The sequence below is a fragment of the Panthera leo genome, chromosome F2 (assembly GCF_018350215.1).
Source record: "Panthera leo isolate Ple1 chromosome F2, P.leo_Ple1_pat1.1, whole genome shotgun sequence".
Classification (NCBI taxonomy): Eukaryota; Metazoa; Chordata; class Mammalia; order Carnivora; family Felidae; genus Panthera; species Panthera leo.
Genome location: NC_056695.1, coordinates 74,410,594 through 74,435,580, shown reverse-complemented (window position 1 = coordinate 74,435,580; position 24,987 = coordinate 74,410,594). Strand labels below are relative to the sequence as shown.

At 56.8% G+C, this 24,987-nt stretch overlaps 1 protein-coding gene across 1 annotated transcript in view; it reads left to right on the top strand.

Moving 5' to 3' along the window:
- Positions 1-722: 722 nt before the first annotated feature.
- Positions 723-24,987, top strand: part of NDRG1 (N-myc downstream regulated 1) — a 52,543-nt gene continuing 28,278 nt past the window's right edge. Inside the window, exons 1-3 of the mRNA XM_042924405.1 lie at positions 723-836; positions 13,970-14,050; positions 16,471-16,506. Of these exons, the coding sequence (XP_042780339.1) occupies positions 13,988-14,050; positions 16,471-16,506 (99 nt within the window). The 5' untranslated portion in view covers positions 723-836; positions 13,970-13,987. The remainder of the gene's footprint in view (positions 837-13,969; positions 14,051-16,470; positions 16,507-24,987) is intronic.

The window sequence follows — 24,987 nt, the reverse complement described above, 5'->3', positions numbered from 1 at the left end:
GCAGATCAGGTGGGATGGGGTGAACCAGACGGATGAGATTCAGCGGGAGCTAGGATTTCAGGGGAGAGACGAGCCAACAGGGGGACATGGAGGGACAGCCGCTGGCAGCTGGTCGAGGGGAAGCCGAGGAGGCAGCCTCGGGAAGGCGGTTAAATGGGGCTCGGAGCTAAGACCTCGAGACTCACTGGGAGGAAGTGGGGAGCAGCCCCACAAGGGATGTCAGGGCGTGGCGCAATGGGACTCGGCGGAAGAAACTCCGAGACACCGAGGGGGCCGTTCGGTCACACGGAGGCACACGGAAATCCACACGCGCAGGCACGAGCGTGCACGTGGCCACGCGCGAGCACACAAACGCTCCCCGCCCCCCCCCCACCCCGTGCACACGCGCCCGCGGCACACGCGGAGGCCCTGGCTTTCCGGGCGAGAGAGGCGACCGCCGAGCCGAACCGCAGCCCGGCCCGGGAGGGCCCTCCCCGCCGCGCCCCTACAAAGGCTTGCGCAACAGGCAGCGGTTCTGGCGGGCGCCCGCCGCGCTCTGCCCCAGCCCAGCCGGGCCCGGCTCACTGGCGGGAGCGGGAGGAGCGCCGGGGAGGAGGGAGCGGCGAGGGGTGTGTCCCCGCGGTGTGCGGGCTCGGGAGGGGCGGGGCGGGGCGAGCGCGGGGGCGGGGCCGCGGCGCGTATAAAGTCGCTCTCCGCTCGGGCATAAACAAACCTAGCCCGGCTCGCCGCTCGGACCCCGGAGCGCACGCACAGCCTCACCGCTCTCCTCCGCGCCCGCTGGCCGCCGCGCCTCCAGCCGAGCTCCGGCCTCTCTTGCCTTCCTCCCTGTACCTTGGGTAAGCCCGACACCCTCTTCCTGCGGGGCAGGGAGGCGTCGATCGCCCACGGGTGCCGCCGCAGCCCCTGGACCGCCCTTTGTGGCCCCCGAGCGGCAAGTGCGTGGCGACCCTGCGGCGCGGGGCGCAAGGAAGGGCTTTGGGGCGCGGCCGCCGCTGGAGTGGAGGGGTCGGTTAGCGAAGAGGAGGAAAAGAGATCCCCGCCCACCTTTCCCCAGCCGGGAAAGTGGGATCCTGAGGGTCGGGGACGGCTGGAGAGCCGGCCGGGGAACACCTTGATCGCGCTTCCCAAAGGCACCCCGGAGTCACGGCTGGCGTCGCAGGCCTGAGGGCGCGCTGGAAGGGGGAGCCGGAGGAGGGCCTGGGAGAGTGCGTGTGTGTGTGTGTGTGTGTGTGTGTGTGTGTGTGCGCGCGCGCGCGCGCGTGTGTGTGTGTTGGGGCGGGGTGTGTCCTCGGAGTGGGGTGTCTGGGGAAGGAGGGCTTGAGCGCGCGTGTGTAGAAAGGAGGCTGGTAGGGACCGCTCGAGCTGAGGCTGGAAAAGGGGCCGTGGGTGTGTCTGGTTTCCAGACTGCGCCCCGAACCGATTTGCATCCGAGGGGCGGGGGCCGATTCCTCCTCGAAGCCAGGGTGGGGTGTGTGCGCGTGTGATGGGAGGGGGAGGGTCCGAGTGTATCTCGACGCGTGCCGTACGAGCGGGAGCCCGGGTCCGCCAGCGCCGCTGGGCCGGGTGCGCACCCCGAGGTGGCCCGGGGTTGGCGCTGTGGCTGCGCGGGAGAGGTGGCCTGCTCCAGAGGGGTCGTGTGGGCAAGTGGCGGCCCAGCGCTGGCCGGGGCCGCGGGTGGCGTCATTTTCGCCTCCGCCCACCTCCCCCGCTCGCCTGGTCTCCCGGCCTCCGGGACCCGCCTCTCCGGCCCTCCGCGGGGAAGAGCAGCTGGAGTTGCTCCGACGTTCCCAGGAGATCCGCGGTCCCTGATCCAGCCTGGGGCCGGGAGGGCAGGGCGTGACGAGCGAGGTGGGCCGGGGGTGGGGTGGGGTGGGGTGGGGGGCGACAAACGAGCCGCCACCTCCGTCGCTTTAGTGACTGAAGCCCGGATTTAGTGGATCCTTTCCTTACCCGCCCCCCGTCGCCCCCGCCCCCCCCCACCCCGGAATTTTCCCGTCTGTCGCCTCTGCTGTCAGATGTCCCTGTGGGTCAGCGGCAGCACCCGTCTGTGGCTGGGAAGAGGGAGGTGCCTGGCAGCCAGTGGGGGAGGGCCCAGGCTCAGCCCTTCCTCACAGATGTCCTGGCCACTTGGATTTGTCCGCTTCCTTTAAGTTCCTGGGGAAAGATTGAAGACTCCAAGAGAGTTCAGCCCGTGGCCACACTGGACAGCTTTATTCTCTTCCTCGCGTCCATCGGCCACACTTACTGTTCTCAAATGAGCAAGATAGCTAAATACAGACCTGTGTTCTCGCTGTGAAAATGCAGTGTCCCCGCAAACCCTTCAGCCGTGCCTCCTGTACCGAAATTCGGCGTCGGTACCGGCTTTCGCTAACGTGAACTGAAGTAAGCAAGGTACAGAGAGAGCACATCCCAGCACCTGTTTGCAAGGGGTTCACCCATTGCGGGGACAAGTGCAGGGAAAGGGGGGGAAGTGCTGATGTGGCACCTGGCACGGGGGGGGGGGGGTGACGAAGAGGTGGAGGTGATCCCGAAGTGGAGGGGGAACTGCCAGAGGGACCCTGCCCTGGTGTAAGGAGTCAAACCTATAAAATGCTCTCACCTGTGACTTCTTAGTTTTGTGGGACTTTGTCCCCCACAAGAGGCTGAGAAGGAAGGCTTTGCCTCCCTCGCCCTGCAACCTGATACCTGGCACTTGAGAGGGGTTCAAATCCATGCACTGAATGAATTGAGTGGCTCCTTCCCTCTGCCCCATTCCCCTCTAGTATCCTGGGTGGGGTCCCAAGCAGGCAATTGACCTTTGGGGTGGCCATGTTCGATTTGGCTTTGCAGAGAGACCTTGGAGCACCTGTTTGGGGGTCTTCTCTCCCCCAGAGGGAGATCTCCAGGCGCGACATGCAAATTCAGGATTACTAACTGTCGGTCTGCTAATTTGGAATGGAATGAAAAACCCACACAAGTTCCTCATCCAACTTCTGCCCGTTTTACAAATGGAAACTGAGGCCCAGAGATAGGGTATGGCTTGTCAAGGCTTAGCCAGAGCTGGAACTTCACCTTCCAGACCCCTCTGGTTGGGACTGAAGGTGGTGAGAGGGGTTCTTGGTCTTGATGTTTGCCCCTCTGCCATGAGGGGGGAGGAAATCAATAGGATCCTCACTGAGTTTCTGGCGAGGAAACTTTCCGGGCGGAACGTGGTCATCCTTTATTTATTTAGTGTAAATCAGATTGTTCTGGAGAGCTTAGCAGAATCAGACTAGTGAGCAAGGGCTCCCGCTGGATTCTGGCTGCCCCCTCCAGGTTGGACCTTAGATCTGAACAGAGCTGGGGGCTCCTCCCCGCCTCACCAGGCTCACGAAACTTCCTGGCCTGAGCTTGCCTTGGCGTGGATGGGGAAGAAAGATGACATTGTGTTTTCCTGGTGGCCCAAAGCTGCACTTCTTTCTTGGGACCTAACTCTGGAGAATCCCATCCAAGGCGTGACTCAAAGTGGCTGTGCCTCGGGGAAAGGAAGCCAGGATGATGACTCAGCATCTAAGACTCTGGTGGGGAGGAGGCCTGACTCAGGCTGGGAGGGGGTAGAGGGGCAGGGCTCGCTCTCTCTCTCTCTCTCTCTCTCTCTCCCTCCCTCCCTTTCCCTCCTAGCCCTCCGCTGCATCCCTGCTTTCCCTTTCGTCCCTGGGAGAGTTCTGCCTGAGCTGTATTGGTTCCACTGAGTAGATCAGAGAAATGAGGCTCAGAGAGTTTAAGGGACTTGTTTGCGGCCACCTGGCTGAAAGTGGGAGAGGCAGGCTTTGGACCCAGAGAGCCAGACTCCCAAGCGTCTGTTCTTTTTCACGACAGCATGTTGGGGTGACCGGGAAAAGCTGGAATGAAAGGTCCAGAGATGCAGACAGGAGCTCCCTGCCTCAGTTTCCTCTCCGGTAATGTGGGAATGACAGACAACGTCTAGTGGAGACCTGTAAATGTTAATTGAGTTAATCCACATACACAACTGAGAGGAGTGCCGGGCACGTGGGAACGCCATGTAGGTGTTTGCTGTCGATGATATCCACAAATTACATTTCTCAAGGCATTTCCTTGGCAATCCGTGTCCGGGACTTTTGTCCCAAGCTTACCCATGCCAGTGAACGTGCCTGCACGTGCTGAACTCATGTTTTGCTTCTTGAAGCTCTTCCAAAAAAACCAAAAACAAAAACAAAAACTAAGCTTCTGCAGACTGCATAAAAATGTGATGAGAACCTTGTCTGAAATGCAGATTTCCAGGCCCTGCGAGTTTGGGAGGGGCCAGGAATCTGCACCGTTTCAAAGTCCCCTGCGCTGGATTGGAGGGAGGGCGTAATGAAGGCAGCCAGGGTTGAGGACGTCTGCTCCAGAGCGATGGGCGAGAGGGAAAGGAAAGGAGAGGCCACGTGTCCCCTGCTCCTGTGTTACCAGACCGGGGGGCTCCGTAAACAGCCCTTACCTGGCTAAGGTGCCTTGTGGCTTCAGTGTTCTCACCTCATTCAGTTGAAAGATGGGAGACATTCTTGCCATTTCTCAGGTCAGAAAACCGAGGGTTGGGCAGGCTTCCTGGATTTGTTTCATGCTGCCCTTCCTACCTCCCTGGTCTCAGTCGGGGCCCAGGCCTGCCTGTCTACTTGTTCTTTCTGTTTCCATTTGGAGACCAGAGATGGATGGAAGGCAGCGTCTGCTGCAGAGCTGGAGGTGAGTTTCCCGATACTCTCTTGGCCTCCTCCCACACCAACCCCGGGCTTATTGGAGGTGGGTGCGCGGAGGGACTGGGGCACTTTGGGTGCGTGTGGAGCCCAGTTCTCCAGGGTGGGTGTTGTGAGAGATGAGGGAAATCTGGGGGGGTCTGATTTGGCATTACAGAAAGGAACAGATTACAAATTCAGGTCCATGAAGGGACCTTTCTGTGAGCCAATCTTTGCCTTGCCATCTTACATTTACTAAAGACCTGCCCGCCCCCTACCTGCCGGGGCTCTGCCTCTAGGCTTTTCCAGTCTAACAGGGTGTTCCTCCAACTGAGCCCATAGGAGATGAGGCTCATTAGCCGTCTGGGGGGCCTTGAATGGCCTGCTCAGGAGTTCATCTTTTGTTTTATAGTTTTTCTCTCTTAAGTCTGTGGCAACCTCAGTATACGTGGGGATGTTTACACCTGTGTTCAGCTCTGCTTGAAGAGATGGATGGGGGCCCGGACTCCATCCTGCTCCCCATCTAATCCTAGCTTTACTCCCTTGGCTTTGAGAAGATTCTGAGCAGCTCTCTGGGCACCACCCACATGTGTGTTTGAGCAGCCATCTTAAGAGGTACTCAATTCTGCGGACTCCCAGCTGGGAACCCTGGCTTCCTCTCCTCTCTCTTTCTAAGCATGGAACTTGCCTCCTTTTCTCCAGAACGCCCTCCCTGGCTTTCCCCTCCAGGCAGGCTGGCATGCTGGGGTGGTGCCCTCCTTGGATCATTCTGGGCTGAGTCTGCTTACCCTTTTCCTGCAGACTTAGTAGGCACTTAATGTTGATCAGAAGAAGCCCTCCATTTCTTAAGGAAATAACTTGGGCCATCTTGGTGTAGGAAAGATTGGAAGGCCATCCAGAGTGTAGAAGCAGCGAGACCATTTTGGGGAAGGAGCCTGTCTGTGTGGCCATCATGCCATCTCTGGAACAAAGGGTTTTGTAGGAGGAATCTACATCCTTGCCCTGTGCTGGCATTGGTTCCGTTGGTGTGCGTTCGACAAATTATCTCACGGACCATCCGGTGCAGCTTGTCCCTCAGATTTGCAGAAGAATCCTTGAATCCTACCAGTGTCCTCCTTTGGACTTGCCATTGTTCTGCTTGTCCCCGCAGACGGTCTTCTCTCTACCAAGCAAATTTATCGGGCTGCCAAAATTCTACTGAGAACCTTCAGGATGATCCCCGGGGGTTGTTGCAGAGAGGGAGTGGGTGCCGCTGGATTGCGAACCCCTCCCTCTTCCTACTTTATGTCCTGGACCCTCTGGCTAGTTCTGTGCTCTCGTTGAACCCAGAGAGGGGGTCCCACTTCAGCTCTGGCCCCGGTACCTGCGGAGTGAGTGCAGCAGAGGTTTGCCTTGTTTGGGGAGATTCCTTTTTTGGTTTTGTTTTGTTTTTGTTTTTGTTTTTGTTTTGGTATCAAACGATTCCTTGAATGCCTGCTGAGTTTCGGGCTCCATGCGGAGCAGGAAGGGGCCCTCCAGGAATTCCTAGTCTGGCTCTCTCCTCCGCATGGCACTTGAGCCCTTTTATTGACTTTGAGAACCCTGTTCTCGACTTCTGTTCCCCTAAACTGGAGAGCTCTCTTGAGGGTTCAGGAAGTCCATCCGTGCCGCTTACTAGGTTGATTACGTAAGAAGAGCATGGAGAGTTAAGGCCACCAACTTCTTCACCCTCCCCAGGGCCTTGGGTTTCAAAAGGTCCAGAAAATCTCAGGAGGACCCATGAACTGCCTTGTAGGTTGATATCAAAACCTCTCTGGCAAGAAAGAACGGTATGCCCAGTAAGGCAGCGGTTTCCAAGGCATACCCCAAGGCTGCTTTCCTTGAGGTTAATGCAGGCATGAGTCTGTTCTCTGGAACCTTCGGGAATTGCAGTATTCGGGGAAGATGCTGTGCCTAACAGCAGCAGCACACATTGATTTCCACCCCCCCCCCGGCCCCCCTTTTAAATTCTGTCCTATAAAGAGCCCAGTGTGCTGGAAAGAACACCACTTTCATGTGGCTTTGAAACCAGGCGTGTTATGGAGGGGACAAAATCTGGGCCAGTTGCTGACATTCCGAATCGATGCAAGCTTGCGAACACTCCCCCCTGGTCGGCCTCTTTCTCTGCTTCACAACAGGCCTCCGGGAGCCCGCTGTCTGCCCACCCCTGCCCTCCACACTTGCACCCACGTGGAAAGAGTGGGTGCCGGCCTTTAGGAAGTCACGCGGGCCTTTGCTTTGGAGCCTCAGGCTACCCCTCTGTAAGCTGGGGTGACAATATCCACCTTCTGCCAGGGACCTCCATGAGCAACAAATAGAACAGTGGAGCGAACACTGTTTCAAAGTATCGGAATGGCCGAATCAGCAAGGCTCCTGGGGGAGAGCTAAAACGGAAGGCTTTCTGGGGGTCGTGAGGGAGAGTAGGAAGGTCTAGGGCACGGACTCTGTCCAGAGCCCGGGCCACTCATCGGGGCTCGCTGTGGGACTGTGCAGGTGGAGGAGAAGCTCGTGACTCCCTCGGCCGATCCACATAAGAAAAGCCTCCCAGTTCATCCTTAGGACGTCCTGCCTGGACAAAGGGTGGGTGCACAGTATTCCTGCGTATTTAGGCCAAGTTGACTTCAAGGTCAACTTTCCCCTTTAACCTATGCTGGCTTGTTGCTTGGTGACTTGGGGCACATTTCTGAACCTCCCCGTGCCTCAGTTTCCCCATCTGTCAAATGGTGAGCATGATGGTGCTATGGGTCCCGTGAAGTTCAGAGGAAGTATGGACTTTGGCCTCCAGTAAACGCCATAGATGTCATTCTTGGTGTGTCCGTGTGGGGTTTCTCTTTGGCCTCCCTGGGGCGCCCTGGCTGGGCTGGGTGCATCCTGGAGGTCCCGGAATACATCATGGATGTTTCAATGCCGGACACCCCCTCTGCCCCATCTTGCGGGAGTTCTGGGGGCCCAGGAGAACCTGCTCAATACTGTGTGTGCAGATGGCTCCCTTTGGGCAGAGAATCAGAGCTGGAGGAGAATCGGAGCTGGAGGGGGGGGCCCAGGTCTTTCAGACAGGGAGAGGTCTGAGGCTAGGAGGACAGGGACTTCCAGGTTCCCCGGGCGGATCCAGACAGGACCGTTTTGTCTCTGTGTAGCACAGGTTCCCACCTGGGTTCCCCTCTCGGACCACATGATGTGTGTAGAGTGCGTCCTGCGTATTTTGCAGGTGGGGAAGCCGAGGGCCCCAGAAAGGAATGGATGGATGACTTGGCCAAAGTCACGAGGCCATAGAGAGGCGGGTTTCTGTGCCCTGACTCCTAAGCCAGTGCTCCCGCTGCCCCGTCAAGGCTTTCGAGAGTCACGGGCTCTGTGTGTCCCTTCACTGCCCCCGTGACTGGTTAACAATTCTCTCGAGGCCTCACATTGCCTGACATGGCCTCTGTCTACTGCCCTCCCAGGCCCCCCGGGGTCATGTTCTTCCCTCCTCTGGGCCAATGCCAGTCTTGGCTTCCCTCGGAGCCCACGAGGTCCAACTAATTGCTGACTGTCTTCTGGGTCTATCGAACCGGAAAGGTATTCGCCCAGCTTTCCTTGGGCTGTCGTTACTCATTGACGGACGTTGCTGACGGAGGGGAGACGTCCGTGGTGGTGCATTGGGTCTGATCGCTGGAAACCCACGTGGCACTTGCTGCACTTCCGTGGGGCCCCCCTCCCTGCTGGGCCTGCTCGGGGCCTGACGGGCGAAGAACACACAGGCTGGGTCCTCCCAGATGTCCGCGGGTCTCCGTGGCGACCGGGAAAAGTAAATGCACTGATGAATTAAGCAGCTACCCCCTTGTCCGTGGTGTCAGTTACGCGCGGTCAGCCGAGGTCCAGAAGCAGATGATCTTCCCTCTGACAAACGGTTGGAAGGCCAGCAGTAGCCTAACGCTATGTCACCGTGCCTGTGTCACCCCCCCCCCCCCCCGCCCCCACTCCATCTCTTCCTGGAGGCCTTTTACCACCTTCTGTCATCATAAGAGCAAGGGCAGATGCAGCTCAGTAAGATATTTTGAGAGAGAGTTAGTGCTCACATAGCTTTTGTCCCAGTATATTGTTACAGTTGCTCTATTTTATTACTATTGTTAATTTCTTACCGTGCCCAGTTTGTACATTGCACCGTATCATAGATGTGTGTCTGTAGGAGCAAAAGGGGTGTAGAGGGTTTGGTACTATCGCGGTGCCAGGCGTCCCCCGGGTGGGGGAGGGGAGATCTTGGAACATACCCCCCGGTGGGGAAGGGGGGCCGCTATGCTATGTGCCAGATTCTACGTGCCGTTATTTAACTTAAGCCACCCTGCTACTTTCTGGGAGCCGGAATTGTACCCATTTCACAGACGAGCAAACTGAGGCTACGAGGCCAGAGAACTTGGCGGGGACTGCAGAGCTAGTACATGATGATTCTGCCCCCAGCTCCCGGTGACCTTTCACTTGTCTCTGGGGGGGTTTCCTCCGAATTCCTTCTGGGGAGAGCGGGTGGGAAAGGAAGAAGCGGTTCAGTGAACGGGGCTGGCAGCGGGCGCTGTGGCCTGGAGCCCCGTTGTTGGCCCTGAGAGGGGGCGGTGTTTAGCAGAAGGAGACGTGTCCTGGCCTAATTCCCTGTCCTGAGGGTTGGCTGTCTGTGCTTCTTGGAGACAGGGATGGCGGTACCACACATCCATCGTCATGCAAGGTGGGGCTGGAGGACTGGAGGCCGGACTGCTGGGCTCCCACCCACTGTGTCCTGGGTGTCCGTGCCCTGTCCCCCCGTCTGCCAAAGGACCGCCTTGGCCCTTTCCAATCTGACGCTCTGTTTAGGGGCTTTCCAGGCGGTGATGGAGACCGGCAGGGCCTGGCGTCCAGCCCTCGGCCTCAAGCCCGGGGAGGACCCTGCAAAACCAAGCGGGACCTCGGGGAGCCCGAGGGGAGTGACCCCTGCGTGTGGGCTCCCGGTGGCTCCTGGCAGGGGGAGGCGGGTGGGGGGGCACCGGCCAGAGCACTCCAAACCAGGCCACCTCCTCCCGACCCCCACCCGTCCCTCCCTCCTGGCGAAGAACATCTCGATCACCTGCAAAGCAGCATGTGCTGGAACTGCTCTCCTGAATGAGCCGTGTGGTCTGGATGCTGTGGGTTTGAACCCTGAGAAGAAACGGTTTCAGGAAGAAGGTGGTGGAGAGGTAATTGTGGGCATCAGAGGCTTCTGCCTCCCCGCCACCCCGCCTGCCACTGGCTTTGTGCCGTTTTAGGACAGTCCCTCGACCCCTGGGGCTTTGGCCTCCCCCTTGGTAAAGCGAAGGTGGTGACAGTGGTGGCCGTTGGGGGGACCCTGTGACTCTAGGAGAGCGTAGCCTCGTGGAGGGACAGGGCAGCCGTGCCTGGGCCTAGGCGGGGAGCAGGACCGCGAGCTCGGTGGGGCAGGGCTGGGTCTGTTTGTTCACGACCGTGTCCCCAACTTGTCACACAATAGGGCCTCGTCAGGGGAACTGTTACAGGTACGGTCACACTTTGCTCAGTGCTGGGCACACAAGAACCTACAGGAAGCAACCTCTGAATGCGTCACTGTTTCAAACTGTGCTTCCTGGAGCTCAGATGGTGTTTGAGGGGGGGCATGGGGGGCATGGGGCGGTGGAGGCCCGCGGTGGGCTGGGGGAGGACAGGGGGGCGGCTGGGGGGCGTCAGGCCCTTTCCCTGGCTTTATCCAAAGCGCACGTCAGCTTTTCTGTTGTTGTTGCTCTTTGCTAGATCTCTTTTTCCATGTTGAGCTTCCTTATACAATTTCTTCTAGACAAACGGGTTCTGGAAGAAAAGTGGGAAAAGTTTTTTGGGCTCAGGCAAAGGAGAATTGGGTGAAGGCTGGCCCTGGACTGGCCCAAGTCAGCAGAATTGGGCTGAAAGCAGTCAGCTGTCTCTCTGCCCCTGGTAGGCTGAGCCTGGCACGAGTGGTGTTAGAAGCTTCCTCTGCTTTATCCAGTCTCCCTGCAGACTTCAGAGTCCCAGGGCACTTATGGATGTTCCTTGGTCTAGACCAGGGTGTCTCAGCCTCAGCGCTATTGACAGGCGGGGCCGGATAATCGGGCTGCAGGGGCCGTCCTGTGCACTGGAGAATGATCGGTAGAGGACCTGGCCCGTCCCCATAAGATTCCAGTACCATCTCCCCGTCGTGACCATCGAAAATGTCTCTGGACGTTGCTAAATGCCCCCCGGGGGACAGAACTGCCCGTTTTTCTCGCGAAACACCGCGATAGTTCTTAGTGGCCCCACCTGAGCCTCCCCACGGCCCCCACGGGCTCTCAAGAGCAGTAATTCTGAAACACTCGATATTTAAGAGACCGGCCGGTTTTCGACCCGCCGCCTCACATGGGCTGGGAAGCTGAGTTGCGGGAAGGAGGAGGAGGTGTGGGGTAAAAGAGGTTTCACCAGGAGCACGGTTCGGAACCCGTGCAGGCTGGGATCAAACTCTCTTCTGTTCTGGGAGAGAATGAGGGAGCCGGTGGAGGCTGAGATGCCGATGTGATCGCAGCATCTGGAAGCCAAGAACCGACCAGGCTGGACGGAACTATGGCATATGCTCGAGGCCGTATAAATGGAGGCTTGTTTAAAGTCACTTCACTCTTGCGGTTCAGCGATGATTTAAGAGTGAATTTAAATGCAGACATTACCGTTAAGCTGCATAAAACCTGTTCGTGTATTCCGCGGGGGAGTTGTGGTCCAACTTTGGGAACGAGATCGGTTAGGCTCCCTGTCCTGGGAGCCCACAGGTGGGGGGCTGCTCTGCCTGAAGGAGCCCCTCACACTGTCAGCGTGACAGGCCGGTGTTGCCAGAGCCCTGGGCTTCTGGAAGGCTCCTTAGGCTGTGTAGGCGAGGTGTCCCACGGGCCAGGGTCTCGGGACCATGAACGCGCTGAATTAGCAAGGCCGACAGACCTCTGCTTTTCATGCCTCCTGCCTCCGAGCTGGCAGCTGTCCAGGAATGCTCACAAATATAAAACCGACTTTGTTTTCAGAATGTTCTGGAGCATAGACTCCAAAGGCTGCATAAAGGCATTCTTGTGGGGCTGGTTATCTACTGGGGAAAATCGTGCTGGGGCCCCAGACCAGAGCATCCCAGGGGATCCGCCCACGGAATGCCATGTGTTGGCACGGGGGGTGGGTGCAGGGTGGCCCCGGTGCTGTTGACAGCTGACCTCTGAGAGGTGCTTCACAATGAGACTCTCCGTGGGTTCTAGGAGCCGGGGGTTCAGAGGATTTAATAGGCGTGCGCTCTCTCTCTGGCCCTTACACCTCTGGGGTGTGGGGCACTTGGGGGGCCAGGGCCCCACCCTGGAAAGTGGCAACATGAGGGCTTCGGTCAGGCTGGTTTCCACCAGCTTTCCCGATTCTGGAGGTCTGGGCTGTGACCTGGGGGCCCTCCGACTGCCCTCCGTCACTTACACCTTCTCCCACCTCCCCCCGCCTCTGCCCGCAGCACCTGAACACATTCTGGCTTCTTTGTGCCTCGCCCTGGTGTTGGGGGCACCTCGTTCTTCTAGTCTGATTACGGAGCTCCAAGAGTAAATGCTTATACCGCCCGCTTCCAGGTTAAGTTCCCAGAAGTAGGCTCGGTACGTGTCATCACCCAAAGTTGGCTCCCCAGGGAGTCCATTGTGGTGGCTTTCCACCATGCAGGACTCTGCCCCTGCCCCTGCCTAGCTCTGCGGAGGTCACCTGCCCATGTTAGAGCCAGGCAGCGACCTTCCCTGGCCCACCCTTCCTGCCCCCCTGCCCCCACCCTTCCTTCCATCCTGTTGCCCCCACCCCTGCTCCCCATCCCTGCTCTCACCCCCTCCCCCTGCCCCCTCACCCCCCCTGCTCCCCATCCTGCTTCTCCCATCCCTGTTCTCACCCTTCATCCCCCTCACCCCTGCCCTTCCCCCTGCCCCTACCACCGCTGCTCCCCATCCCTGTTCTCCCTCTCCCCCTTCCCCCTCACCCCACCCCTATTCCCCCACTCCTGCCCCCACCCTTTCCTCCATCCTTTTCCTCCCACCCCTGCTCCCCATCCCTGCTCTCATCCCCTCCCCCTGCCCCCTCACCCCACCCCTGCTCACCCATCCTGCTTCCTGCATCCCTGTCGTCACCCTTCATCCCCCTCACCCCTGCCTCTCACCCTGCTCCCACCACCCCTGCTCCCCATCCCTGCTCTTACCCCTCCCCCTCCCCCCACACCTGCTCTCCCACCCCTGTCCCATTCTGCTCTCCTTTCCCCCCACCCCTGCTCCTCATCCTTACTCTCATCCCCTCTCCCTCCCCCTTCCCCCCACCCCACACCTGTTCTCCAATCCCCACTCTCACCTTCCATCCCCTCACCTTCTGCCTCCCCACCCTACAGTCCCACCCCCTCTTGCCCACCCCCTGCTACCTTGAAAGTGCTCCCCCCGCCCAGAATGCCCCTGAATGTTCAGTCCCATCAGACCCCTTGAGCTGGAGGTATTCCCCGGCCTGGCCCTGTCCTCGCCAGCACGAAGCAGAGAGCCCCGCACACAGGTGGGCGTGGTGATGTCTGTCTGGCCACCCCTCTTTGGGGCTATTCTGAGGATGGAGGGGGATGAAGCTCAGGCCGAGCTTGCAAACGGGGAGCCTCCTGGGACTTTCTCTCTTTTCGGCCGTCAACCTGGGGCTGCCTGACTGCGGGATCGGTGAGGGGTGCCCCCTAAAATGCGGCACCTGGTTGTTTATTTTTGCTTTTGTTGCCCTGGCCTGAAGCGGCACCCCCCAGATATCGCTTAGACCGACGACAAAGAGCTGACTGCTCACACCTTCTGAAGCGGCATAGGCCACACGGTCGATGATGTTGTAATAACTGTGTAGGGTGACCAGGCCTGTCGTGATCCTTTGCTAACGTACCCAGTTGCTCTGTTGTCTACCTGAAATGAATGTCAATTACCATAAGAAGAAGAAAAAAAGGCCGTGAGGAATGCCCTGGGTGTGGGGGTTGGGCGGGGGGACTGCACGTGAAGACCCGGCTTTGAATGGCAGTCCGTCCATTTTGTCAGAAAGGTAGTTGCGTCCGTGGGCCTTGGTTTCCTGCTCCAGGAAATCCGCATCCGTGGCCCAGGAGGCGAGAGGGGCATGGGCCATTGGGTTTGGGGTCTTGGGACTGTGATGGGCGTGCAGGAGGTAAGGGCTGCAGAACGGGGTTCATTCCCCGGCCTCGGATTTGCTTCCTTCCGGGAAACATCTCAGCAGGAAGTGCTGACCCCACGCCCTTTGTTCCTTTGCAGGCAGGTGACAGCAGGAACATGTCTCGGGAGCTGCAGGATGTGGACCTCGCCGAGGTGAAGCCTTTGGTGGAGAAAGGGGAGGTGAGTGGAGGCGCTCCTGGCTACCTCCCCTGACACGCACACCCATTCGTATACTCAGAATACAAATACACACGTGTGTGCGCAGGGGCCCACGTGCGTATGCACTTACACGTGTCCAAGAACGCAAAAGCCCAGATCTACCTTGTCCTTTCGGTCAAACCTTTCGCGTCGAGGAGGCCTCCCTGTTGGAGACGGAGGCCCTTGCCGTCCAGCGTGGACTGGAAAAGGCTTTACGTTTGCACAGTTGACGCTGTACTTTAAACTACATTCACATCCTCGTCCTTACGGAGCTGTGTAGCTGCCTGTGATGGTACATCTTTTTATTTTTTTCTATTTTTAAAAATGATTTTTTGTTAACGTATGTTCATTTTTGAGAGAGAGGGAGACAGAGTGCAAGGGGGGAGGGACAAAGAGAGAGGGAGACACAGACTCGGAAGCGGGCTCCAGGCTCCGAGCTGTCGGCACAGGGCCCGACGCGGGACTCGAACTCACGGACCGCGAGATCACGACCTGGGCCGAAGCCGGACGCTTAACCGACGGAGCCACCCAGGCGCCCTGCAGCCACTCAGCTTTACAGTAACACTATGAAAGCAGCCATAGACAATGTGTGAACAAATGGGCTTGTTGTGTTCGAATAAAACTTTATTTACACAAATAGGGAGAGGGCCGTAATTTGCTGATCCGTACTGTGTACTGTCCCTGCTCCAAATTCATTTCCTTTTCCACTTGAGTCTATGACAGAGTCTTAAAAAAACCACCCAACCGATGGTAGGGAATGCAAATACACATCGATATGTTCTTACTTCTCCCTTTTAAAAAGTCACGTGAAACAGCGTGTAGCGCACTTTGCTTTAGTCACTTAACGAACTACCTTGGAGACCTTTCCAACGTCAGTCCACAGAACCCTTTTCCCTTCCCGTTTCACAGCATCCCACCAGCTTTATTTGACCAGTGCCTTGTCTCGACGTGTGGGTCTTTCCAACCCTTTGCTGTCACCAGCAGCGCTGATGGGTGTTTGCAACACTTGGACCTTGGATGTAGGTCGTTTATATGTGTGCAGCTGCACCTCTAGGATAAGTTCTCAGACTTATCAGTGGAATCTGTGGGTCCAAGGGTAAATGCATTTTTAAACACAGTATTTCTGTTTTTCAGGCAGCCTAGTGGTGTCCTTGGAAAATTTTATTTTCATAACAAACACCTAAGAGGTTATCAACTGTGGGTTACCTGTCTATCTCTAAGCGAATATTTGCCTTTTCTTTCAAGGTTTCGATGGGAGTAAATCTTCCAACTCCTTAGACTGACCCAGCAAAGTGTCTTTTGTTTTTAATTTTTTTTAATGTTTATTTATTTTTGAGAGAGAGAGAGAGAGAGAGAGAGTGAGGAAGGAAGGGGCAGAGAGAGAGGGAGACACAGAATCCGAAGCAGTCTCCGGGCTCTCGATGCTCAGCACAGAGCCCGATGCAAGGCTCGAACCCATGAACCGTGAGATCATGATCTGAGTTGAAGTCAGCTTAACCGACTGAGCCACCCAGGCTCCCCTCAGCCAAGTGTTTTCAATTAGAATTGTTTTGGGAGGTTCTTCCTGATGGCTGTCCTCAATCTGGACGGCTGCTCTGTTGACCCTCTGAAGACTGGGGTTACACAGAATGGCTTTTCTCCTCCCTCCTACCAACACACACACGTACATAGAGTGGACGTCGGCCACCTTTGCTTCTGCCTGAAGTTACCAGCCTCCCTGGTGCTCTTTACCCGGCCCAGGGTGTGTGAAGCTATTTTAAGCCCCGACAGTCTGTTCTTCAAACCCCACTGTCCCGAGGGGTCTCCATGCGTATTTCCTTCCCCTCTTTTGCATTTCTCTCTGCTGGGCTGTCTTCTTTCCTGGTGCTCGGTGATGGGGTCTGGCTGGGGCTTAGTTTTCAGAGGATCCGTCTCTGGGCCAGAAGGAAAACTCGCCGGCCACGTCTCTTGGAGACGTTGGCCACGTGTCGCTCCGCTTTCTCCTTGGAGTCACGTTTTCACTGATCCCCAGGGGACACGGACAGCCATGGAAGAAATTTAAGGACAGTGACAGGGTCAGGTTTGAGTTTAAAAGTGTAACATGTGGTTGGAGACAGGGAGACTAGTTCATAGGAAATGGCATTCCTGTATCTCTCAGGCTTGGGGCCGGCTTAGACCTTCGCGTCTTTTTTCACCAAGGCTGTAGTCAGCAAGGAATCTGGGTAATGCGTCTCCTTTTCTGCCGGACTGCTATTCTTTGAGATGAAAAGAGAAGTGTCTCTTTGTAAGAAATTGGAGAGGCCCCACAGAGGAGGGAGGGTGGAAACAGACTCAGGGCTCGGACAGGCCCGTGTGTTCCAACATTGTTTTTGTCCCCTCCCTGGCGACTGACAAAACTGACCATCTCTCTTGTCTCTCCACAGACCATCACCGGCCTTCTGCAAGAGTTTGATGTTCAGGCAAGTAGAGGGAGTGGTCTCCCGTCCCCCTTCCCTGCTCTGCCTTTTCTGTTTCCTTCTTCTTTCCATTGGTTGAAGAGCGTTGTTCGGCCACGGGGGGCAGGGGAGGGGAGGAAGTTGCGTCAGCTGGTTCTCCACAGTCAGCTCCTTCTCCCCGGAAAGAAGCTGGTTTGAGTTCTGGCCCAGGAAGCAAGAGCCCGTCCCCCCCTCCGTGAAGGCCGGAAGGAGAGGCTGAGGTGTGGGACCTGTGCGGGAGGGAAATGGGGAGCAGTTGGGTGGGCTTGGGACCACGTGGGAAGCCGAGCAAAGGCTTGATGTTCTTGGCTCTGCTTGGGAAAGTGAACCCAGCCTTCTCTGTGGTTTACTGGCTCCATCGGCTCTCAGGGTTGGCGCAGGCACTGGGGGTGTGTCTGGAGTTTTGTCCAAGAACAAGTTTTCGGGAGAGGAGGCTGGCTGGTCTTGGCAGAGGGGAGGGTCAGAACCCCAGGAACTGTAAGCCCTGGACTCATTATCTCAAGGCTGGCATGGGTCCCACGCTGTGGGGGACCCTGAAGGGATGTGTCCTGGTCAGTGTTGGGTCAATAACACACCCTAAGTCTATTTTTTTTCCAAGTTTGTGTGTGTGTGTGTGTGTGTGTGTGTGTGTGTGTTGAAATAGACATAACATTCAACACCATGACCATTTTTAAGTGTTTCGTGGCATTAAGGACATTTATAATGTTGGGCATCCATTGCCACCGTCCGTCTCCAGAACTCTTTCCACCTTGCAAAACTGGAAGCCTGCCCCCATTAAACACTAATTCCCCACCGAATCCTCCTCCCAGCCCCTGGCCACCGCCGTTGCATTAAGTGATGTCATACAGTGTTTGTCTTTTTGTGATTCGCTTATTTCACTTCACGTAACCGCTTCAAGGTTCATCCGTGCTGTAGCATGTGTCAGATTTCCCTGCCGTTTCAAGGCTCTATAACATTCCATTCGGTTTTTCGGTTCGTCTGTCAGTGGGCACTGGCTGCCTCCACCTTTTGGCTATGGTGCATAATGCTGGTATGAACGTGGGGTACACATACCTGCTCCGGAACAGATTTGCTTTCAGTTCTCTTGGGTACACGCTCCGAAGTGGAATTATTCGATCATGCGATTATCGTAGCTATTTCAAAGCTTGGGCTTTGATTCGGAGAAACCTGGAAAGCATAGTTTATGTGTTTCCTCTGAAGATAATTCCTTATATTTCTGTCCCCCTTGGTAGTTTGCAAAGCGCTGTTAGGTGCTCCGATCCCAAGGCACAGGTGGTTGGTAGAGCAGAGAATGGGACCTCTGGCCCCACCTGCCGGCCCAGGCCCACCCTCTAGCCTTGAAGGCGATGGTGTCCAGGCAATGGTTTCCCAGGAGGGGGCGGGCGAGGGTGCCGCGCCCTCCTGACATCAGCAAAGGGGTGACCGAGAAGGGAAGCCTCAGCAAGGGGCTGGGAGAGACAGGATAAGGTCTACCCACATGGTCCACCAGGCTGGGCCGGGCCCGCTCATTTAATCCCAGAGCTGTCCTGTGAGGTGGGAGTTTTTTTCTGATTGCCCATTCCTTTGTTCCTTAACAAATGCCTGTTTTGTGCCTGGCATTGTCTTAGGCCCTGGGGACACAGTGGGGAGCGTGACAGGCGGCGATCCTTGTTTTCAGGAACTTAAATTCCAAACTAATCGCTCAGCACTATTGAGCCCTGAATATATGCTAGGCGTCATTCTGAGTGCGTTGTGTGTTTTGCTCCTGGGGCAACTCATAACGATTCCTGTCTCCATTTTGCAGAAGGAGAACCCGAAGCACAGAGAGGTTAAGTAACTTGCCTGCAGTCTCAGGGGCAGAAAGGAAGAGGGCTGGGGTTTGATCTCAACCAGTGTGTTTCCAGAGTGCACGTTTAAAACCACGGCTTCTGACTCCCCAGAACCGGGGGAAAGTAAACACGCCAATGCCAATGCCAATGCCAGTTACTGTAGGGGTTTTGAGGACAATAGCTCGTGCTGTGGTCTTGGGTTGAGGGGGTCAGGGAAGGCTGTTGGAGGAGGTGACGTTGAACCTGAGACTGATAATGATACCTGGAGCCAGTCGCGTGACCAGGAGAAGATTAGGGACCGATCATCCCATGCAGAGAGATGGCCCTACATCACACGCAGGGCCCCCCACCCCCCACCCCTGCTTGGATTCCGAGCCTTCTGAGGGTGAGCTGAGCTCTTCGCTAAGCTAATAGGCTCAATCTTACGAGGGGATCACAATATTTGCGCTGAATCTGAGTGCTGAATGACACCCTTTCAAGGTTGTCTCCCAAAACGTTAACTTTGTATAAAACTATATTAATTTGGATTGGGCTCCTAAACCTAGTTGACTCATGGTGTTTATGAAGGTTTCCTTCCGTCTTCCAGCAGTCTCCAGAACCACGGGGCGGGGGTTGCTGTGGGATTTTCCTCCGGAAGATGCATTGCGCCGTGATGCCGTCTGCCTCCTGACGGGTTACTGACCACAGGCGCAGAGGCGGGCGATGGCAGAGCCTTGGTCAAGGGCGGCTGCGGGGCGGGCCAGCACAGGGACTCACCAGGATTCACACGGGGCTCTGGCAGGATGTCTCCTGCCTGCTGAGGACTTCGTGGTCCCCTGTTGAGCCAGGCCAGGGCCCGGGGCTTCCTCACGCTCTCTTGCTGATCCTTCGGGGACCTGTACCATCATCCCTACTTGGCAGATGTGGAAACTGAGGCTTCCCGGTGACCAGCAGCTGTGAAGGGGCCCCACTGAACCAAGGCGGTCTGACCCTGACGGTTTTTTCGTCAATTATTGCAGCGATAAACGTGGAAGGGCCCATCTGGGCTGGATTCCAGCATCGCTTTGCAATTCCTGTCGGGGAAAAAAAAGAAAGAAGAGCCTGGCCCCGTAGATAATCTGAAGGATGCTTTGGGCTAACGTTTAGCCCATTGAAGGCAATGCGGGAGTCGGGAGTGGACGTGCCTTAGCGGTGCCCCGCTGTCCTCTGTGCCTCTAGTTGGTCCCTCACTGCTCCTTGCGGTGGGGCCCCACCCAGCCCGGCAGTTCCTTGGAAGTCAAGTGTAAGGAGTCTGAGCAGCCTTTCTGTGCGTGTCCGAAAGCGGCCAATGTTATTTCTTGAAAAATATTCGGCGCTTCAGCATTTTGACTAACTCAAGCAGATTCTTTGTTCTTTGTTCTTTTCCCGAAGCACAATTCCCCCCCACCCCCACCCCCCCGAATCCAAACACACACCGTCGCCCAGAGCTTAGCAGCAAGAAGCCGCTGGAGGGTCTGTTGCCCGAGCTGCTGGGCTGCCCGCCTCAGGAGAGGCCCAGCTGCCAGAGCGGTGGCCTCGTGGCCTTCTGTCTTCCTGGTGGCATCATCTCACGGTGGGCAGTTTGCTTTGGCCTGCGGGATGTTTTGGGGCAGGTTGATTGGTACCCGGGCATGTGAGGTTTTGCGACCTGCTCTTGGGACCCCACTTTACCTGTCTTTCCTGGAGACCCTCTGGGACCCTCGGAGCACGGGGCCGGGCGGGCACGGCTGAGGTGCCGTGACTGCAGGAAGGATGTAAGATGAGGTGACTCTGCAGAGAAGTTCCTGGCGTCAGGATCTAGGTAGCTGTGTTTGCAAATTTGGTGAGTGGGGTAGGTGGGAGTGTTTCGGGTTCCAGCTTACTTCCTTTGGCTGGAATCCTGGAATCCAAGAATATCAGGGCTGGCAGATGCTTTATGATCCAGCCCTTCCCTTTCTGCTCCAGGCAGGGAGGCTTGACGGAGGGCCACTGAGGAGGGGGGGGTGGGGGAGAGGGAGCCAACGCGTATCCGCACGCTGATTGTCTCAGGGCTTCCTTCCCAAGGTGGGAATGTTACCCTCTCCTGCAGATGAGAAATCAGTCTGGAGATGTTAAGAAGGGTCCTCGCCAAAGGGTGCTATCAAGATAACCCTCAATTTTGGCCCATGTGACTCTGAGATCTGTGATAATCATGGGGGTCGTAATAGCTGACTTCCGGGCATTAACTGTACCCCAGAAACAGCACTGGCCTCTTCTGCGTTGTCTCCTTCATCGTTACATCAGCCCTTAGGAGAGGTGTTAGCACCACCTTATTTTATAGTGGAGGAGACGAGGCTCAGAGAAGGTTTAGGGCATCTGGCCCGGGTCACTGAGAACTGAGATAGATGATGAAGCCAAAGCCAGTCCCCCGGGGCCAGGAGTCAAGGTCCGTATAACCAGTAGGGGGAGGGGGGCGCAATCTGCCGCCCACTGACCCTCACTCCTCCCCTGAGACAGGAAACTCTCTATGGCCCCAAATCGCCTCTCTTGTTGGCTTTGCTGTTTCTAATTCCTTCCACCTAGATCTTTAGTTATTCAGTTTGATTTGATTTGGTTTCCATGGGAATCTGTGTCTTTGTGCTCCCCAGGGGTCCCTGGGCAGGGAGCTGATGTCACCCACAGGGCCTCCGGGTGCAGGGCGTCGGGGGCTGGGGCACAGGAGGTGGTAGGCAGGGTCTGCTGGGGTCTGGCTCCCACTCTGGAGCCCAGTCTGATCCTGGGGTGGGGGGGGCGGGGGGTGGGCAGAAGTGATCCCCCCCCCCCCCTTTTCTTGGAAGCAGAGCAGCTTCTAGGGAAAATGGAAACAGTGACCTTTTACTAATTTCTTTTCACACAGTTGCTTCTTGTTTTCATGCTCCCTGACTGAAGGTGGGCAGAACTCAGGCTTGGAAATCCTCAACCCACCATTTCCCATCTCTGCCCTCCCCGGCCCCACCTCCCAGCAAGGCCACTGGAGCTTAGAGCGAACCCTTAGTGACAGATGGCAAAGCGTTCATCTGGGTCACCGAGAAATGAGGCTTGCCTCTTCTTCTGCCCTCCTCTGCGGGTTTCCTGGGAGTGCCCTCCCGGGGGTGAGGGGTGGGAGAGGAGTGCCTCTCCCACCGAGCACCCCCATGGTGGGGCTTGGCTCTCCCCGGGTCTGTCCAGCCCAGGCTGTCAGGTTCACCGAGGGTAGATGCCCGTCTCCTGGTGTCACAGGCCTGGTGCACTGGACAGAAGCGGGTTCTGATCAGCTCTGTCTTTGCTAGTCGTGTGTCCTTGGCCAGTGGCCCGACCTCCCAGGGGCTTCCTCTTCCGATCTGTAATTTGGGGGAGTATCACCACCCCTGAGAGGGTGTTGTGAACATGAAATAAACACAGCATGGGACTCAGCACGCAAGCCTCCCTCTTCTGCTGGATGGATGGATGCTGGGCGCTCCTCCCTCTCTTTTCTCTGATCCGACAAAGACCCTTCCTCCTAATTCTTTCTTCCTTGGAGAATTGGTCTTCCCCGTGGGTTCCGGCTTCCCTCTGTATTCCCAGGCTGATGCCTGTCTTCCCGCAGCGGCTGGTTTCCTGACTCTGTAGCTTTGCTATGATGTGATGACAGCATTAAGGAAACCTGAGAAACGGGGTGTGGGGGGGCAGCCACGAGTTCCACTGGACGCCTTGGAGGTCTTGTCTTCTAGGGGCACCCGGCGTGCCTTCGGCAGCCCTGGGCTCGGCTGGGAATTAGGACCCGGTGGCCCAGGGGCTTGTCCTGAATCTTGACTCCGCAGCCTGCAGGTGTGTGTGCTGGGATGCACGCAGAAGCTGGCTTTTTCCATTTGTGAAATAGCTGTCATGGCGTTTGCCCAGTAAACAGATGACTGTCCCTAGATGGAAATAGAATAATGTATGTTTCTTCCACATGGGTGGCCCTCCCTGGCACCCTTCATCCTTTATCTGGTTCTTATTTAATGGGAAGGATAAGATAACAAGGATAAGGCATAGCCAGGCCTACCCCTTCCCCACTGTGGGCCCTGGAGATGAGCCAGGAAGACGGGGGTGGGAGGGGAGGGTATAATTTACAGAAAGGACGGTGATGGGGCGAGGCCTTGGCATTTTCTCTTGAGCCTCACTTGTCACGATTAGCCTTTCCTGCCCCAACAAGGCTTGAGTTCATGCTGCGTTTGACTAGCCAAAGAGTGCCCTCCGCCCTCGGCCGCGCCTTGACCAAGATGTGCTAGACTGAGGGGAGGGGCAGCCCAGCGCCCCAGCTGACTTCGTGTCTGTCTCGGGGTGTCATCCCTTAGAGTCCAGAGCATTCAGCCTCTCCCCAGGGCCTGCTGGGAAGGGGGGGATTGGGGAGGGAGGTGGCGGCAGCTGGTCTCAGAGCTCCCCTGGATCACTCAACCCGTTGACTTAAGCCATTGGGACCCCTTGTGGCTTCACGCTGATTATCTCTGTGATGGGCATCCATAACAAGCAGCATCGAGAGAGTTTGCAAAACACTTCCCAGTGTGTCTAGCTCGGTTTTCGTCTTGGGAGCAGCTCCCTGAGCAGATAGACTTATTACTGCCCTCAGTTGACAGCCGAAGGGATTCCCAGACGAGTCTGGTCACTTGGCCAAGGGCACGTGCTGAATGTATCACTAGAATTAACATCCCTCCACAGATACTGCCCTAAACAAGGAGATGTGGCTTGTTGTCACTCATCTGGAAGACCTGTGAATGTCACCCGGTCCCAGACTCCTTCAGCCTCCTGCTCTGTCTTCCTGGGCATATGGTTTTTGTCCTCATGCTCCTAAGACGGCTGCTGCACCTCCAGGCATCGCATTCATATTCCAGGGAGGAAGCAGGTGGAAGGGTGAAGGGAAAAAAATCAAAAGGCCACGTTTGACTCTCAAAAAAACAACACAAAACAAAACCACTCTCCTCAAAACTCCAGCAAGTTCTGCTGACATGAGTCAGAAATGAGTCTCCGGACCACCCTTGGCTACAAGGGAGATGGGGGAGGAGAGAATTTTATCAGACGCATTGCTGGGAATTCTGTCGCAAAGGAGGGAATAACAGATGTTTAAGAGGCCAGCCAACACGCTCAGCCGTGGCTTATAAAGCTCCAAAGCCAGGACTCAGCCGAAAAGACGGACCCTCTTGGAGGAACACTTCGTGGTAGGTGCTGTTTTCACCAGCTGCCATCTTGCGAGCCGTGTAGACGGCAGGGATAGGGTGGAGCTGGCCGGCAGGTGGGAAGTGGCTATGAAATGGCTCTTTGCGCGGGGGGTAGGTGCTCCAAATAAAGGAACGGTGCCCACAGAAGGGCCTGCCCAGCCCCGCGATGTTTGCGCTGAGGCCCCTCCAAGTCAGATACCCAGCAGGCCTGCTGCGTTATGGGGGCAGACACACGTTGCGGGAGGGGCAGGAGGAACCAGTGTTACTCCTCGATTCCACGTGCCAGTGTGTCCCCTGCGCGTGGCTGTGGACGGCTGGTCCCTGGAGATGCCGGGGAGACAGAAAGCCGTCTACGGTCACATCAGCGTGGGGGGTCGGGGGGAGCGGGGCTGGCTTAGAGAATCACAGTGCGCCTTCTGCACTAAAGGCTTCCTTTCTTCATGTAGCGCCGGGCACACAGGGTAAAACAGAAGTCAACGAGCACAGGCTTTGGACCGTCTCGGGTTCGAATCCCGCCGTGCTCTTCCAGCTGTGTGACCTTGGACAGATAACTTACCCTCTCTCGGCCCGTCTCCTCCTCTGTAAAATGCCGGCAGGTGCCTTCAGGGACGCAGCACTCAAGGCAGGGCCTGGGTACAGTGGGAGGGCCGACTTGGTGACTCCTGGCCGCCCTGTGCCGCCTCTTCTACGCCGTGAGAGAGCGGCTTTTCCAGAGGAGGTGAGAGGAAAACTCTTGCGCCCTGGCTTTTCTCTGTTGCACGCTTCTGGCTGGATCTTGTCTGTGAGCAGGGACTTCTGAGATCTGGCTCTGAAGCGTGCAAGGGCTGAGGTTGGAGACCTGGCTGACGGAGGGACCGAGTGTGTATTTCCAGCCCCCGTCTTAGCCAGAGAGAGGACCCTTGACGAGCCCCAAGACGGGCGCCTTCCCGTATCCGGCGGGAGGCCGAGGAGTATCACGGTGCCTTCTCTTTGGGAGAACGTGGGGGATTGTGAGGTAGGTCCCTCCCCACGGGACGCTAGATAGTGATTCATCGCCACGGAGGCAGAATGTTCCTTTGGGTCTAAAGAGGACAAAGGCCCGTGTTCGTGAGTGTTTGAATTCCTCCATCCAGTCTCAGGCTCAGTCTTGGCTTTGGCCAATGGAGAGAGACCACCAGGGCTGGCTCAGAACTGTGTGTGTGCGTGTGCAAGCACATGTGTGTGGATGTGTGCGCACAGGTGTGCATACATGGGGGCTTGTGCATACGTATGTGCACGTGTTTTGTGCATGCATGCGCGTGCCTGTGTACATTATATGCGTGTGCGTGCATGCATGCATCTGTGGCTTAAGGAATGGGCACAGAAAAGATCGCACTTGGCCTTTCTTCTTCCTCCTGCCTGTGTGGGCTGGCGGACACAGAAGGGGAGGCCTGATGGGCCCAGCACCGGCACGAGGGCCCGGAAGACTCAGGTTCGGATCCTGGTTCTGCTACTACAGAACCTTGAGGTTCTGACCTTGGGGAAGTCTCCTC